The following is an 18,645-nucleotide window of genomic DNA, read 5'->3' on the forward strand; positions in this document are numbered from 1 at the left end:
GATGGCAGGGATTCCACGACTTCCCTGAGAAGATGAGTTTCCTGCCCTTTTCTTTGCACTGCCTTCCAGATTTCATCTCCACTGTATTTAGAAATGATGTCCTCAGCCCTCCACTCATGGCCTCCAGTGGATTCTGGCAGTCAGGACTGCCCCAGGATCCCAGCAAATCTGACAAGGATTTGTGTGACGTCTTTGCTGGGTCTCATTGGTTGGTAGTGAGTATGTGGTGTGTTATCTTCCTTTCTTTTAACTACCTTGTCTTTGGGGGCAAATGCAAAGCAATTCTGTACATCTTGCCTCTCTCCATCTAATCCAAGCTGAGGGTCAGAGTCCTGCCCTGTGGTATCCTGCCCTGTGGTCAGGCACAACTTCTGGCTCTGCTACAAGGCAAACCTGGTCTTCTCGTTTCTGCTAGTCTGCAAAAAATTAACAGTCAACTAACACAACCTTTACACCACATTTATCAGCTTTGGCAAAGGGAAGCATGAACTTTGGAAACTGTTTAGTAGGGTTGGCTGCCCAAGAAGTCAAAGACCAGCCTAGCCAATAGTTTCAAAGTTGACTGTATTCTTTAGAGCCACAACTAACACTTCTTGTTGTTGTTGTTGTTGTTGTTGTTGTTGTTGTTTTTGAGATAGAGCCTTGCTGTGTCGCCCAGGCTGGACTGTAGTGGCCTGATCTCAGCTCACTGCAACCTCTGCCTGCCAGGTCCAAGCTATTCTCCTGCCTCAGCCTCCTGAGTAGCTGGGACTACAGGCACATGCCACCAGACGCAGCTAATTTTTTTTGTATTTTTTTTTTTTAGTAGAAATGGGGTTTTGCCATGTTGGTCAACCTAGTCTTAAACTCCTGACCTCAAGTGATCCACCCACCTCGGCCTCCCAAAGTCCTGGGATTACAGATGTGAGCCACAGTGTCCAGCCTACATTTTTATTTAATATATTTTAAGTCACTGTACTCAAATAAGCAATAAGATTTGGAATCTGATCTGCAGTTCTTATTTGGGGGCATCAAGCAGAATTTCCAGCTCAGTGAACTATACACAAACAGGCAGCTTAATGTAGTATAGAACAGTGGCTTTCAAACTGGCTCCACACTAAGAAATACAAGTTAAATGATAACACAATGTGTGCACATGCACACACACACACACACACACACACACACTCCTACATCACTACAACAGAAGCTTCTTAAAGCAGTGCTGCCCTAGAGGAAGATATAAATGAAAGTGATTTATTAGGAACTATTCCCAAAGAAAAGAGATATGTGAGAAAGTAAGAGTAGAAAGGGGCCAAGTAAGGGTACAACATCAAGCCAAGTCCCATGGAAGGCAATTTTGATTCATTCCTGCAGAAGGCTTGGGGAACATCATAGGTCACATCGCAGCCATCCCAGTGAGAGGGCAAAAGAGCTAGAGTATGTCTATCCCCACCCCCATCAGTCATTGGTTAAAGGCTGTGAGGGGAGGGAAGGGACATAAATTCCCAGGCATTTCTGGCTCTCTTGTACCTTCCAACAGCATGCTGGCTTTTGGGAAAGAATGCACACTGGGATTCAACTGGTCTACAAAGAGATAGCAGAGGGATCCCAGATGACATAGGTAGAGCAGGAACAACTTCTGCTACAAACACCCTAACCACAGGTGATGAATTGTGATATTTTCTATTCTGATTTTTTAAATTGCTGGTCATGCATTTTAATCTCAATACAGCCACTTCTAGGTGTTCTTTAAACTGCCTGGGGCATTTTCCTCATTTCTAAAATGGGAATATCAACTTTGTTCATTGTAGTGAAAATCAAAAATGACATAGATATCACTATGTCTATGGGATAACAGTAGGTATTCAACTTGTAGCTATTATGATTAATAAATGTGTCCTCAAAATGCCTCAAAAGAGTAACATGAAAATTTCTGTATCCTCTTAACTATGCTCAAGACATGCATGTATAAAAACACCAGTGGTGGAGCAAGAGTTCCTTTGCAGAGACACGATGCACATGTGCACAAATATTCACCACCTCCATGACTTTGTTCTTTATTCTCTTTGCCCAACATTGCTCATCATTCAAGCTTCGTCTTAAATGTCCCTCTTTCGTGAAGCTTTTTCAGACCCCAATTAAAAATTCTCCCCCTCTGAATTGCCATACTCTTCTATTTGAGATTATTTTATGGCAATTTTAGCACTTTCTTTTTCCTCTTTGCAATATCTATTAAAATCCTGACTTGGAAACAGACAGACAAATCAATGAAATGAACTAGAGTCCAGAAAGAGGCTCAAATACATACGGTAATGATACAGAAACCAAGGCATGGAAGAGCTATTCAAACAGTGCTGAGACAACTGGTTAACCATTTGGGGAAAAAACTAACCCAGATTTCTATCTCACTTCCCACACAAGCACAAATATCAGATGGCCCAAAGATTTAAACATACATACACACACATTGAATAACTACAGGAAATCTTACAATTGAATATCTTATACTTTTGGAATAAGAAAGGCCTTTCTAATCATGACACAAAACTCAGAAGCCATAAACAAAAAACTAAATAAATTTATTTCATAAAGATTTTAAACTTCTACAATTCATTAAAAAGACATAAATTCAAAAGTCAAACTGGTAAAAATATTCACAACATATGACAATCAAATGGTTAATTTCCTTTTGTAAAGAGTTTATAGGAATAAATGAGAAAGAAGTAAACAACCAAATAAAAGTAGACAAAGGTCATGAGCAGTTCATTTAAAAAGAAATATAAATGTCTATAAACAAATGAAAAGATAATCACCTTAATATCATTAATCATTAATATTTTTCTCCCACATCAGCAAAAATCTGTATGTTTGTCGAAGCTGAGTGTTATAAGGGTATGATGAAATGGACACCATCACACAGGATTGCCTTTCAGGAAGGTTCTCTGCCACTGGAAAAGGGCACAGCTTTTCTAGAGGGAGACAGACAATTTCTATTAAAATATCAAAGACACACTCCTTTGCCCTTGTACTTCAACTATTTACCTGGGCTTAGTACAAGTTCTCCTAGCTACATGTACAAGGGTGCTATTGCAACATCATGCCTTAGAGAAAAACCATAAACAACTGAAGTGGATTCCGATAGGGGACTGATAAGTGATAGTTCATCCAGATAGTGAACAAAGGAATAAGAATGGAGTAGATCTGTATGGCTTGCTAGTCAAAGTTCTCCTAAATACATCAACAAGCAGAGAAGCACAGACACACATTGACACACACAAATGAGTGCAAGTAAAAAATAATGAAAACTGAATAAGGTCTATAGTCTAATTAGTATTGTACCAATATCAATTTCCCAGAATTGATATTATAGTACAGTTGTCACCACTGTGGGAAGAGTACTCAGGGACTCTATGTACTACTTTTGCAACTTCCTATGAGACTATAATTACTTCAAAATAAAAAATGTTTCTTTGAAAAATCAAGATGTATAAATATTTATGGTTTCTTACAAAGTATGAAAAGGTAAGGACAATCCTTGTTTAATTAAATTCAAAATGAGCTGGCAGAACATATGTAACCAGAAGGACAAATCCACCCTTCCCTTTTGTCAAGCACATCTTTGTGAAGAGACCACAAACAGGCTTTGTGTGAGCAACAAGGCTGTTTATTCACTTGGGTGTAAGTGGGCTTAGTCTGGAAAGAGAATCAGCAAAGGGAGATGGGAAAGAGGTTGCTTTGTAGGAGTTGGGTAGGTAATGGAAAATTACAGTAAAAGGTGACTATCTATTGTTAGCAGAGGAGGGGTCACAAGGTACATGGTGGGGAGATCATAAGATTCATTGTCCAGAAGAAGAATGTCACAAGGTCGATTGATCAGTCAAGGTAGGGCAGGGACAAGTCACGATGGTGGAATGTTGTAATGTTGGTTAATCGGTTAAGGCAGGAACTGGCTGTTTTACTTCTTGTGTGGTTTTTCAGCTGCCCCAGACTTCTTGGCTCCTGCAGGCCATCTGGACGTATATGTGCAGGTCACAGGGGTTACAATGGCTGAGCTTCAGCTCAGAGGCCTGATACCTTTTACTCCTGAGGGATTGCTCAAGGTAGAAGGTTAATAAATTCTTAAACTACCCCCCACTTCCACTGCAGAGATTAAGAGTACAATTCTGTCCAAGGATTTGATCTGGCCCAGCAAAGAGCCTTCTTCAGAAGTAGATTTGTTTTGTCCTTTGGTGAGGCTTGTGATGGGCCTTATTTATTCGTATCATAGGCCTCTTATACCATTCCAAAAACAAGACAAGGGAAATGAAACCACTTTGCATAATAATGTCACCTGTTATCTCCAGTGAGGCCAGTATGGCCACCTCTGGATCAATAGTTCTCTTTTTTATTTTTTTTAAGATAGAGTTTTGCTCTTGTTGCCCAGGCTGGAGTGCAACGGCATAATCTCGGCTCACTGCAACTTCCGCCTCCCAGGTTTAAGCGGTTCTCCTGCCTCAGCCTCCCGAGTAGCTGGGATTACAGGCGCCTGCCACCATGCCGGGCTAATTTTGTATTTTTAGTAGAGACAGGGTTTCTCCATGTTGGTCAGATTGGTCTTGAACTTCCGACCTCAGGTGATCCGCCCGCCTCAGCCTCCCAAAGTTCTGGGATTACAAGCGTGAGCCACCGCACCTGGCCATAGTTGTCTTTCTTAATGTGGATTTAATCTGCATTGTCCCTAAGAACTCAGAATTACTGTTGATGCTTCAAAGGGGTGTGTGTGTATGTGTGTGTGTGTGTTCAGTTGATTCAGAAATTCCTCCCAGGAAAATAGAAGACCCCAGGAAGAGTGAGGCAATACCTCTTTATCTGCTACTGGCAGAGAGATCTTCATGAAAACACACATGAACCTCCAGAACTCGATGTGCTCCACCAGCCAGCCTTCGCCTATCAAAGCCAACCCTGCAACTTACTGCTGAAGCCCCCATGGAATAGCTCAGCTAGCAGGAACTGTAGAGTAGAGGATTCTTACTTCAGTGCATCTTGATGTTCTGAGTGAGGGAACAGCACAGACCCTCTGGGAGACCATCTCCTGTGTGTTAGTGAGGTCTTACATTGTAAAGGTTTTGAAGAAAGGAGACTGTGTCTGTGAGTCCTCAATAAAGCAGACACCTGGTTGGAGTTAGGAGTCCAAAGGGCTTATCTGAAGTGGCACCTGTGAAAGGAAAAGGAAGGAAGCAGGATTGAGAAGAAGAAAGTGTTAGACCACAAGATGCAGGTCTGACAAATGCCTAACTGAGAGCTCCAAAGAAAAGAGGATCTTTAGAGAAGCCACATGTTGGGCAGAAATAGCGAGGTCCTTGACCAAACTGTCCTGCTCAGTAAATGGCCAGGGCCACCCTGAGAAGACTGTGACCTCCGTCCAGAGCTGAAGTAGACCAGAAGGAGTTAACAGCTGGACACTCACAGCTAATCAGGCTCTCAGCAGCTGGGCCATGAGTCCTGTCTAGAAGGAAAACCTGAGCTGTGACCTGCATCTCCACATCTGCCACAGGGACTATCTCTGGAGGACAGAGGAAACCTCAGTTTTGAAAGCAGGGCTAGGAATTTGCTGGCGCCAATAAAAGACCCAATGGGAAGTTATGTTAGGCATCCAATGCCTGTGGATTTGTCCCTCTGTATTGTGATTCATTCTGCTCCCAAATCTTCAGTGAATTTCTTAGTGCCGTGGCATTGTGAGGAATAAAGAATAGGCAGCTGGGGAAGTGTGTGAGTCCATTTTATGTTGCTATAAAGGAATACCTGAGACTGGGTAATTTGTAATGAAACAGGGTTTGTTTGGCTCACAGTTCTGCAGGCTGTACAGGCACAGTACCAGCATGGAACAGGTCATAGGCTCCTTTTAACAACCAGTTCCCACATGCACTAATAGAGAGAAAACTCACTCATCACCAAGGGGAGGGCACCAAGCCACTCATGTGGGATCCACCCCCATGACCCAAACACCTCCCACCAAGCTCATCTCCAATATTGGGAATCACATTTCAGCATGAGATTTGGAGGGGACAAACATCCAAACTGTATCAGGAAGTATGGCATTCCCCATCCCATCCCTGCCCCAAAGCCTGCATCTCAGCATCCACATGGAAATCACGCAAGGGCCATAATCTTGGAGTCCCCAGAAGTGGCCAGCAGAAGAGAGTGCTGAGGCCCAAGACGGAGCCACCTGCTATTTGAAAATAGACTGTGGAACTGCATAGACAAACCCCCTTCCCATACCACCCCTTCCCAAATACAGCAGAAAGCAATCCTAGGCATGAGGGGAAAGAGAAGCCTATACCTGTTTTAAAAGAATGTTCTGCCTGCTAGGACCATGCAAATACTGGGATATTTCCAACCAGTATTCACAAACAACTGCTTAAATACTGAGCAGTCAGAGAAAAAACTGAAAAACCAAAAATTTGAGTAACTACACAACAGAGTTATAAAATTCTAGGAGTCACTTACAAGATGGCTGAATAGGAACAGCTCCAGTCTACAGCTCCCAGCATGATTGATGCAGAAGACAGGTGATTTCTGCATTTCCAACTGAGGTGCCTGGTTCATGTCATTGAGATTGCTTGAACAGTGGGTGCAGCCCAAAAAGGGTGAGCTGAAGCAGGGCAGGCCATCACCTCTCCCGGGAAGAGCAAGGAGTCAGGGGATTTCCCTTTCCGGGCCAAGGGAAGCCATGAGTTACTGTACTTGGAGGAATAGTACACTCCTGCACAAATACTGCACTTTCCATGGTCTTCACAACTGGCAGACCAGGAGATTCCCTCCCGTGCCTGACTTGGCAGGTCCCATGCCCACAGAGGCTTGCTCACTGTGAGTGCAGCAGTTTGAGATTGACCTGGGACAGTGGAACTTGGCAGGGGGAGGGGCGTCCCCCATTGCTAAGGCTTGAGTAGATGGTTCTAGGCTCACAGTGTAAACAAAGTGGCAAAAATCTCAAACTGGGCAGAGCCCACCACAGCTCAGCAAGGCCTACTACCTCTCTAGATTCCGCCTCAGGGGGCAGGACATACCTGAACAAAAGGAAGCAGACAGCCTCTGCAGACTTCAACATCCCTGCCTGACAGCTCAGAAGAGAACAGTAGTTCTCCCAGTGTGGCATTTGAGCTCCAATAATGGACAGACTGCCTCCTCAAGTGGGTCACTGACCCCCACGTAGCTGACTGGGAGACACCTCCCAGTAGGGACCAACAGACACCTCCTACAGGTGGGTGCCCCTCTGGGACGAAGCTTTCAGAAGAAGGATCAGGCAGCAATATTTGCTGTTCTGCAGCCTCCATTAGTGATACCCAGGCAAACAGGGTCTGCAGTGGACCTCCAGCAAACTCCAAAAGACCTGCAGCTGAGGGGCCTGTCTGTTAGAAGGAAAACTAACAAACAGAAACGAATAGCATCAACATCAACAAAAAGGACATCCACACCAAAACCCCATCCATAGGTCACCAATATCAAAGATCAAAGGTAGATAAAACCACAAACATGGGAGAAACCAGAGCAGAAAAGCGGAAACATCCAAAAACCAGAATGACTCCTCTCTTCCAAAGGAATGCAAGTCCTCGCCAGCAAGGGAATAAAATTAGACAGAGAGAAGGTCAGTAATAACAAACTTCTCTGAGCTAAAGGAGCATGTTCTAACCCATCACAAGGAAGTTAAAACACCTTGAAAAAAGGTTAGACAAATGGCTAACTAGAATAACCAGTGTGGAGAAGAGTTTAATGACCTGACGGAGCTGAAAACCACAGGACGAGAACCTTATAAAGGATACACAAGCTTCAATAGCCGATTTGATCAAGCAGAAGAAAGGATATCAGTGATTGAAGATAAAATTAATGAAATAAAGCCAGAAGACAAGATTAGAGACAAAAAGAGTAAAAAGAAGCATTCATTCAGGAAATATAGAGAACATCACAAACATACCCCTCAAGAAGAGCAACCCGAAGACACATAATTGTCAGATTCACCAAGGTTAATGGCAGCCAGGGAGAAAGGTTGGGTTACCAACAAAGGGAAGCCCATCAGACTAACAGCAGATCTCTCAGCAGAAACCCTACAAGCCAATAGGGGTTATTTAACATTCTTAAATAAAAGAATTTTCAAAATAGAATTTCCTATCCAGTCAAACTAAGTTTCATAAGTGAAGGTGAAATACAATCCTTTACAGACAAGCAGATGCTGAGAGATTTTATCACCACCAGGCCTGCCTTACAAGAGCTCCTGAAGGAAGCACTAAACATGGAAAGGAAAAACCGGTACCAGCCACTGCAAAAACATACCAAATTGTAAAGACCATCGATGGTATGAAGAAACTGCATCAATTAACAGGCAAAATAACCAGCTAGCATCATAACGACAGGATCCAATTCACATACAACAATATCAACCTTAAATGTAAGTGGGATAAATGCCCCAATTAAAAGACACAGACTGGCAAATTGAATACAGAGTCAAGACCCACCGGTGTGCTATATTCAGGAGACCCATCACACGTGCAAAGACACACATAGGCTCAAAATGAAGGGATGAAGGAATATTTACCAAGCAAATGGAAAGCAAAAAAAAAGCAGGGTTTGCAAACCTGGTCTCTAATAAAACAGAATTCAAACCAACAAAGATCAAAAGAGACAAAGAAGGCCATCACGTAATGGTAAAGGGATCAATTCAACAACAAGAGCTAACTATTGTAAATATATATGCACCCAATACAGAAGCACCCAGATACATAAAGCAACTTCATACAGACCTACAAAGAGGCTTACACTCCCACACAATAATAATGGGAAACTGTAAACCCCACTTTTAATATTAGACAGGCAAAAAGACAGAAAATTAACAAGGATATCCAGGATTTGAACTCAGCTCTAGACCAAGCAGACCTAATAGATATCTACAGAACTCTCCATTCAAAATTAACAGAATATACATGATTCTCAGCACCTCATCACACTTATTCTAAAATTGACCACATAATTGGAGGTAAAATATTCCTCAGCAAATGTTAAAGAACAGAAATCACAACAAACTGTCGCTCAGACCTCAGTGTAATCAAATTAGAACTCAGGATTAAGAAACTCACTCAAAACTGCACAACAACATGGAAACTGAACAACCTGCTCCTGGATGACTACTGGGTAAATAATGAAATGAAGGCGGAAACAAAGATGTTCTTTGAAATCAGTGCGAACAAAGACACAATGACCAGAATCTCTGGGACACATTTAAAACAGTGTGTACAGGGAAATTTATAGCACTAAATGCCCACAAGAGAAAGCAGGAAAGATCTAAAATGAACTCCCTAATATCACCATTAAAAGAACTGGAGAAGCAAGAGCAAACACATTCAAAAGCTAGCAGAAGGCAAGAAATAACTAAGATCAGAGCAGAACTAAGGGAGGTAGAGACACAAAACACCTTCAAAAAATCCATCAATCCAGAAGCTGGTAATTTGAAAAGATCAACAAAATAGATAGACTGCTAGCAAGACTAACAAGGCAGAAAACAGAGAAAAATGAAATAGACACAATAAAAAATGATAAAGGGGATATCACCGCCCATCCCACAGAAATACAAACTACCATCAGAGAACACCTCTATGCAAATAATTGAGAAAATCTAGAAGAAATGGATAAATTCCTGGACACACACACCCTCCCAAGACTAAACCAGGAAGAAGTTAAATCTCTGAATAGACCAATATCAAGTTCTGAAATTGAGGCAATAATTATAGCCTACCAAACAAAAAAGTCCAGGACCAGATAGATTCACAGCCAAATTCTACCAGAGGTACAAAGAGGAGCTGGTACCATGCCTTCTGAAATTATTCCAGTCAATAGAAAAGAGGGAATCCTTCCTAACTCATTTTATGGGGCCAGCATCATCTGATAACAAAGCCTGACAGAGACACAACAAAAAAAAGAGAATTTTAGGCCAATATCCCTCATGAACATCAATGCAAAAATCCTCAATAAAATACTGGCAAACCGAATCTAGCAGCACATCCAAAAGCTTATCCACCATGATCAAGCCGGCTTCATCCCTGGGATGCAAGGCTGGTTCAACATATGCAAATCAATAAACATAATCCATCACATAAAAAGAACCAATGACAAAAACCACACGATTAATTGAATAGATGCAGAAAGGCCTTCGACAAAACTGAACACCCCTTCATGCGAAAAACTCTCAATAACATAGGTATTGATTGAACATATCTCTAAATAATAGGAGCTATTTATGACAAATCCACAGCCAATATCATACTGAATGGGCAAAAACTGGAAGCATTTCCTTGAAAAAAGGCACAAGACAAGGGTGCCATCTCTCACAACTCCTATTCAACATAGTACTGGAAGTTCTGGCCAGGGCAGTCACAAAAGAGAAAGAAATAAAGGGTATTCAAACAGGAAGAGAGGAAGTCAAATTGTCTCTGTTTGCAGATGACATGATTGCATATTTAGAAAGCCCTATCGTGTCAGCCCAAAATCTCCTTAAGCTGATAAGCAACTTCAGCAAAGTCTCAGGATACAAAATCAATGTGCAAAAATCACAAGCATTCCTATACACTAATAACAGACAACAGAGAGCCAAATCATGAGTGAACTCCCATTCACAATTGCTACAAAGAGAATAAAATACCTAGGAATCCAACCTCCAAGGGATGTGAAGGAACTCTTCAAGGAGAACTACAAACCACTGCTCAAGGAAATAAGTGAGGACACAAACGAATGGAAAAACATTCCATGCTCATGGATAGGAAGAATCAATATCATGAAATGGCCATACTGCCCAAAGTAATTTATAGATTCAATGCTATCCCATCAAGCTGCCATTGACTTTCTTCACAGAATTGGAAAAAAATACTTTAAATTTTATATGGAACCTAAAAAGAGCCAATATAGCCAAGATAATCCTAAGCAAAAAGAACAAAACTGGAGGCATCATGCTACCTGACTTCAAACTATACTGCAAGGCTACGGTAACCAAAACAGCAGGGTACTGGTACCAAAACAGATATCTAGACCAGTGGAATGGAACAGAGGCCTCAGAAATAATACCACACATCTACAACCATCTGATCTTTGACAAACCTGACAAAAACAAACAATAAGGACAAGATTCCTTATTTAGTCAATGGTGTTGGGAAAACTGGCTAGCCATATGCAGAAAACTGAAACTGGACCCCTTCCTTACTCCTTATAAAAAAATTAACTCAAGATGGATTAAAGACTTAAATATAAGATCTAAAACCATAAAAACCCTAGAAGAAAACAGAGGCCAAACCATTCAGGACATAAGTGTAGGCAAAGACTTCATGACTAAAACACCAAAAGCAATGGCAAAAAAAGCCAAAATAGGCAAATGGGACCTAATTAAAGAGCTTCAACGCAGCAAAAGAAACAAACTATCATCAGAGTGAACAGGCCACCTACAGAATGGGAGAAAAGTTTTGCAATCTATCCATCTGATAATGGGCTAATATCCAGAATCAACAACAAACTTAAACAAATTTACAAGAAAAAAGAAAATCATCAAAAAGTGGGCTAAGGATGTGAACAGACACTTCTCAAAAGAAAATATTTATGCAGCCAACAGACAAGATAAAAAGCTCATCATCACTGCTCATTAGAAAAATGCAAATCAAAACTACAATGAGATACCATCTCACACCAGTTAGAATGGCAATCATTACAATGTCAGGAAACAACAGATGCTGGAAAGGAGATGGAGAAAGAGGAACACTTTTACACTGTTGGTGGGAGTGTAAATTAGTTCAACCATTGTGGAAGACAGTGTGGCCATTCCTCAAGGATCTAGAACCAGAAATACCATTTGACCCAGCAATCCCATTATTGGGTATATACCCAAGGATTATGAATCATTCTACTATAAAGACACATGCACACATATGTTTATTGGAGCACTGTTCACAATAGCAAAGACCTGCAACCAACCCAAATGCTCATCAATGATAGACTGGATAAAGAAAATGTGGCACATATACACCAGGGAATACTATGCAGCCATAAAAAAGGGTGAGTTCATGTCCTTTGCAGGGACATGGATGAAGCTGGAAACCATCATTCTCAGCAAACTAACAACAGAACAGAAAACCAAATACTGCGTGTTCTGACTCATAAGTGAAAGTTGAACAATGAGAACACATGGACACAGGGAGGGCAATATCACACACCAGGGCCTTTTGGGGGTGGTGGGGGGCTAGGGGAAGGATAGCATTAGGAGAAATACTTAATGTAGATGACAGGTTGTTGGGTGCACCAAACCACCATGGCACATGTAACAAACCCGCACATTCTGCACGCGTATCTCAGAACTCAAAGTATAATAATTTTAAAAAAGAAAAAAAAAGTGGGGGTTGGAGCATAGAAGAAAGAAAAGAAAAGAAATTTAAAGGACAGTATGTATAGTCTCATCTCAATTGTGGAAACAATTTTTAAAAGAAAAATGCATGTAAATGTATAGGAAACTTCTGGAAGGATACACAAAGCCAACAGCTATATGGGAAGAAGGTTAAAAAAAAACATAGGGAAGAGTTACCTTTTACTTTTCAAATAACCTTCTGTCCCTTTTTAAAATAATAAGCATGTGTTATTTTATATTTAATGAATAGATGTGTTGATTTGAAAAACACACTGATCCTGAAAGTTAAAATATAAATTCAGAGAAAACTGATTTTTATGAAAACTATCAATCCCCCAACAATGCCAGAAAACTGAAGTGTAGCTATACAACACATACTGGTTGAGGTTGTCATCACTCACTCGAATTTCACATAGAGAATTTAAAACACCTGACCAGGTGCAGTGGCTCATGCCTATAATCCCAGCACTTTGGGAGGCTGAGGCGGGCAGATCAGTAGGTCAAGGGATCGCGACCATCCTGGCCTACATGGTGAAACCCCATCTCCACTAAAAATACAAAAATTAGCTGGGTCAGGTGGTATGTGCCTGTAGTCCCAGCTACTTGGGAGACTGAGGCAGGAGAATCACTTGAACCTGGGAGGCAGAGGTTGCAGTGGGCCAAAATTGTGCCACTGCACTCCAGCCTGGCGACAGAGCAAAACTCTGTCTCAAAAAACAAAAAAAGAATTTAAAATGCCACAGTCCTTGGTGGACTTAACAAAAGAAGATTAACACAAGAATAAAGACAAAGGCAGAAAAGTAAACTTGGAAGAAGGGGTCAGGGGGCTTCTTGCTTCTAGTGAACAAGGGCCCTGAGTTTCTATAGCCCTTCATATTTATTGAGTAAAGGAGGTAGGGAGAAAGGGGTGGTTGTCAGTCAGCTGCTTGACTTAGTGCAGGCTTGCACGACCACATTCTTTGAACAGTAGTCTCCAGATGTTGCAGTAGATAACCTCTAGGAGCACAGCACCAGGGAGTGATTGCCCTTAGCAAACCTCCTGGTGGCAGGTGCAGAAGTGAGTTGGCCCACATTCTGCATTCATGATAAACAGTTTGCTGTTTGATCACATAGCCTTCAGTGGAATGCTGAGTTGGTCACAACCCTCAGGCCTTTGGCTCCCTTCATTAAAACACCCATTTCACCAGATGAAAAATATTCAATAAAATTTATAAAAAGCACTTAAAACTTGCCAACACTTAGTAACAAAGTGCTCAATAAATACTGTTAACACTCTTACTATTATTTTCTCTACTTAGCAGCTGTCCTAAGCCCACACCAGCCCTCCCACACTGCCTACTCCTGACTTATGTCAGTGATGCATGACTCAACAATTAATCTAGGACAGCTATTGCAAAGTGCAAGACTTAAATTCCACCCCAGGTGAATACTCTTCCGGACCGCAGGCAGCCTTTGAAAAGGATAGAAGAGCCCTCAATCATGGAGGGATTTGTCCCTCAAGATAGGCAGATGTTACCACCTCCACACAAGAACAATCCCATTGCCTATTACAGTTCCCATTTCAAAGAGATACTCCCAAATATGCATGTATTTCCCTGAAAGATTTCCTGTTGTGTTTTTTTGTTTTTGTTTTTGTTTTTTGAGATAGAGTCTCTCGTTCTGTTGCCCAGGCTGGAGTTCAGGGGCATGATCTCTGCTCGCTGCAACCTCTGCCTCCCAGATTCAAGCAATTCTCTTGCCTCAGCCTCCTGAGTAGCTGGGATTACAAGCACGTGCCACCAGGCCTGGCCAGTTTTTGTATTTTTAGTAGAGACAGGGTTTCGCCATGTTGGCCAGGCTGATCTCGACGTTCTGACCACGCCCAGCTAAGTTTTGTATTTTTAGTAAAGACAGGGTTTCACTATGTTGGCCAGGCTGGTCTCAAACTCCTGACCGGCCCGGCTAATTTTTGCATTTTCAGTAGAGATGAGGTTTCACGGTGTTGCCCAGCTGGTCTTGAACTCATGACCTCAAGTGATCTGCCCAAGTCGGCCTCCTAAAGTGCTGGGATTACAAGCATGAGCCACCGTGCCCGGCCCAAGATTTCCTGTTCTTATCTCCAATAAGCCAGCTTGATGAGGAGTAGTGCTAGAGATTCCCATACTTCTTGACTTCCTTCTATCCTTTTCTGCTCACAGGCCCCCTCCCTAATGTCCCCTGTGCTCTCCATAAAAGAAATAGTGCTGGAAGCCAAATAGCAACCCTGTCAACACAAGGAAGGGCCATGTGATGTTCACCAAACTCCCATGCCACAATTCTCTTTTCCCAGAATCCTTTGCTCGTTGAAGTGTAGTCTTCCTCACCTTTCTGCCAACCTCAGCCCCTGAGTCCGCCTGTCCACCTCTGAAGAGAAGGGGAAGAGAGAGCAAATGCCCCTTGCAGGCCTGTCCCTTTGAACCAAGCCCTGAGAAGCCCTGCAGCAGTCCTCCTGTGTACCCTCCTCACAGCCCCACACACAGATGGAGAGCCCTGGGAAGGGTTCCCACAGTGCATGAGCTCCAAACAGTGCAAGAGGACAAGGAGTGTGGCGCTTCCAGCCTCTGTCAATAATTCATGAGGCTCAGACTGAGGAGCATCAGTCAGATTCAGCTTTCCCTGGACATGGGGAAAATTATACTTAAGCTCTCCTATCTCATCGGGATGTGCTGAGTACCAAAGCAGAGTACTGCAGCTGTAACTTCTTGGATGCGGAAAACACCATAAATCCAGTGCAGGCCTGTTCTATTACTTGCTCACGGTACATCCCCTTTTGAATGTCGAAATCCTTTTTCAGCTGCTCAGCTGACCTACACTAAATGAATCTTGAGCAAACATGAATTCTATTAAAAAGTCATGCCCAGAACTGATTTCACAAATCAGAATTCTTTCCCCTTTAATTGTAGCGACTGACATAAGACTGCCAAACTGGTGATTTCACCGACGACATATCTCTAAACCTACCCATCTGCTTTCATCATCTTTTCTGAAAGAAAACACTAACACATACACAAGCACACACACACACACACACACAAAGGAGCGAATGTATACTCCACAATAAAGGACTGTTAAATAAACTTAGCTTTGTAAAACTCACTGTAATGTCTTTATTTTGTCATTTTGCCTTGAACTAGTGAAAACGTTGTCATGGACCAGCACTGCTTCTCAGTCTGGCCTTTGGAGGCCAGTGGGTTAAATCAATTCTGATGCTTGCATCTGGGTCTGTTGGGGCCTTTCTACAGTGCACCATAAGCCATCCAGATTTACTGATTCTCCCAGAAACCTAGGAGGGAGATCACTTCAGCCCACTTGGCAGAATTGGAGGCTGAAGTCTTGGACACAGAATTTATAGCTGGCAAGGACTTTATTCACCATCTACTCCATACCCTCAGTAATTTACAGATGAAGGGTCTGGCCCAGGGCACCAATAATAACCACTACATGGTGGCAGTAACTACTATGTGCTTATAGCTTACAGTTCATAAAGAGATTTTGCATTTAACAAATATTTATTGAACTAGGATGGAGGCAAACACATGGGGACAGAGTGGTTAGGCAGAGCTTGAGTACTCCGAGATCTTTGCATTTCCACCACTGCTCCAGGGACTCTGCAGCCTCCTCTCTAGCACTTAGCCCCTGTAAAGGAGGAAGTCCCTTTGGAGAGGGATGTGAGATACTGTTTGGTCAATGACCATAGTCTGCCCTCCAGGGCCCGTGAAGATGGAGGAGACCTTGGGCAGAGTGAAGGGCAGTGCCAGGCCTGGTGCAGCTACTCCCTATCACATCTCTCCCAGGCTCCTCCAGCCTCACCTGGTGGACTCTATGAGGACCACAGGACTCACCTCCATGGGCAGTCTCAAAACATTTGCCCTCCTGTGGGCTGTCACATACATTGACCCAGACTTTCTTGGAGAAGGAATTCTGAAGAAGCAAAAGCAACTCAAAACCCCCACTTCCCGCAGAAGAAAAACGTGGGCAAGGAGATGTAGAAGGACAGCGGCCAAAGTCTGCGGGTTCCTGCAGGGGCCAGGGGAGGGGGGAGCCCTACAGAAAACTTGAACAGAGAGTGCTTTGGTCACCAGCTAGCCCGGGAAGGCAAGCCCCAGTCGTAGCCAGAACGTAGCTGGCTGCGGGGAGCAGCGGCAGAGGGAGGCGAGCACCGCCACAGAGGACTTCCAGCGAGCCAAGGACGGGGAGGGGGCGGGCAGGGAAGCGGCCCGCCCTTCGTCCTGCCCTTAGCCCTTGGTCCTGCCCTTCGTCCTACTCTCTGTCACCTCCGCTGGAAGGAGTGGAACCCAGACTTGCTGGTCTGCGCCATGCACAAGGCGGGGCTGCTAGACCTCTGTGTCCGGGCTTGGAATTCGGTGCGGATGGCCAGCTCCGGGATGACCCGCCGGGACCCGCTCGCGAATAAGGTGGCCCTGGTAACCGCCTCCACCGACGGGTGAGTGCTCCGGCAGGAGTTTCTGAGGCCCTGGCTGCCTGGAAACAGGCACTGGCCTCTCATCCTCGGCCTCGGGTGCCCCTGTTCTCAGACCTCACAGCGGCCAAAATCTGACCCTGGAAAAAAGCAGCCGCGTGGTCCGCCTGAAGCCCCTCGGAATCCCCTGGCCCTGGACCCTCCCTTGCCAGGTTCGCGTCCCTGCTGCCTCTGGCACAACTGTATCACCTCTGTGCAGACCCATCTTTCTAGTCCCCGCAGTGTTCTGGGCTGCCCCAGTCAACCAGCCCCACCTAGCGTCCGGGAAGACCAGAAACTAGAAATCCAAGGGAATCTGGATTTCAAAATCCTATCCCAAGGCCTCCAGCTTAATGAAAATGTACCCTAGATGTGTATAAGAGACGGGAATCTGGATTTCAAAATCCTATCCCAAGGCCTCCAGCTTAATGAAAATGTACCAGACACTCTATTTGGGCACCGGAAAGTCTCCCGGAACCCCTCCCCCTTACCTAGATGGGACACAAGAGCCATGTGTCAAGATTTTTGTTTAGGTCAGTACATCTGGGCCTACCTTGTCCAGCCTGTTCCTCACCCACCACTCTTGTCTGTCTTGGTTCTCATTTCTACAGCACTTTGCTAGATACCAGCTCTCCGCAAAACTAAAATACAAACGTAGGTAAAATGCTAACGACTGACAAGTGCAGAATGTGTAACTCTTCCTCCCAAGGAAATATTTACATTTTTGACCGGAGACCATCTTTTCACAAAATAGATGTTCCCAAAAAATAACTAAGGATAGAATTTTAAGAATGTTGTAGACTAGTAAGAAAGAAACCTGGGGGCAAGGTTGTTCTGAGTGAGACCCTCAAATCATGGAAGTGGCTGCTGCACACCCAGCTCATTTCTTACCTCTCAGTCCCAACAGGGGATGAAGCCTGTCACCATGGTGGGAACTGTAGAAAGTGAGGTAAGTTCTTGGGAACTGAGGCTGTGGTCCAGTTCATAAGAAAAAGTAAATGAGTGCCAAAAATGGCCGTGCCATTAAGCCTGTTTTACACATAGAAGAGACACGTGGAGATCATATAGAGAAAGAGCCAGAATTCAAACCCGAGCAGTCTTCAGAGCCCATGCTGTCCACCTCTTCCCCTGCACAGGCCTTGGCAGACTTTGTCTCTTTCTGCTCACAGGATCGGCTTTGCCATTGCCCGGCGTTTGGCCCAGGACGGGGCCCACGTGGTCGTCAGCAGCCGGAAGCAGCAGAATGTGGACCAGGCGGTGGCCACGCTGCAGGGGGAAGGGCTGAGCGTGACGGGCACCGTGTGCCATGTGGGGAAGGCGGAGGACCGGGAGCGGCTGGTGGCTACCGTGAGCTGCAGGGAAATAGGCACAGAGCCAGGAAGTGGAAAAGGGAGCCAGCCTGATCCTCCTTCCCTGCTTTCCTGGATAGCAGCACATTTTTACTGTGTGCCTTTCTGTTATGTTCATGAACTAACTTCAGAGAATCAGCCCATCTCAGTCAGAGAATTTTAAAACATTCTAATGCTTCAACCCTGCATCATCCCTTGAGTACCCCAAAGAAACAGTTGGTACAGGTTCTCTAGTAATTTTCCATCTAATTGGACAGATGAGAAGGGTAAATACAATCACAAAATAGATGTTCCCACCCATGAGCTAATAAACAATCCCCTATTCTTCAGCTTATAGAGTCAAGTCCCTGGGAACCTCAGGAAGCAGCCCACCATGTTTCAGCCACTTATTATGTGCCATTTCCTGTGTTCAGAGCCTTACACAGGTT

General features: G+C 43.8%; 1 protein-coding gene and 1 long non-coding RNA gene across 2 annotated transcripts in view; one reads left to right on the forward strand and one right to left on the reverse strand.

Annotated features, from left to right (window-relative positions):
* Window positions 1-3,624: 3,624 nt before the first annotated feature.
* Window positions 3,625-17,131, reverse strand: LOC105547204. Its single transcript, XR_001007191.1, has 2 exons — window positions 16,711-17,131; window positions 3,625-5,176 (listed from the first exon to the last, which is right to left on the reverse strand). It is a non-coding gene; the product is annotated as an uncharacterized LOC105547204 (long non-coding RNA).
* Window positions 16,502-18,645, forward strand: part of DHRS4 (dehydrogenase/reductase (SDR family) member 4) — a 12,398-nt gene continuing 10,254 nt past the window's right edge. Inside the window, 2 exon segments of the mRNA XM_011990709.1 lie at window positions 16,502-16,853; window positions 18,038-18,215. Of these exon segments, the coding sequence (XP_011846099.1) occupies window positions 16,726-16,853; window positions 18,038-18,215 (306 nt within the window). The 5' untranslated portion in view covers window positions 16,502-16,725.

The sequence above is a fragment of the Mandrillus leucophaeus genome, unplaced genomic scaffold (assembly GCF_000951045.1).
Source record: "Mandrillus leucophaeus isolate KB7577 unplaced genomic scaffold, Mleu.le_1.0 Scaffold380, whole genome shotgun sequence".
Taxonomy (NCBI): domain Eukaryota; kingdom Metazoa; phylum Chordata; class Mammalia; order Primates; family Cercopithecidae; genus Mandrillus; species Mandrillus leucophaeus.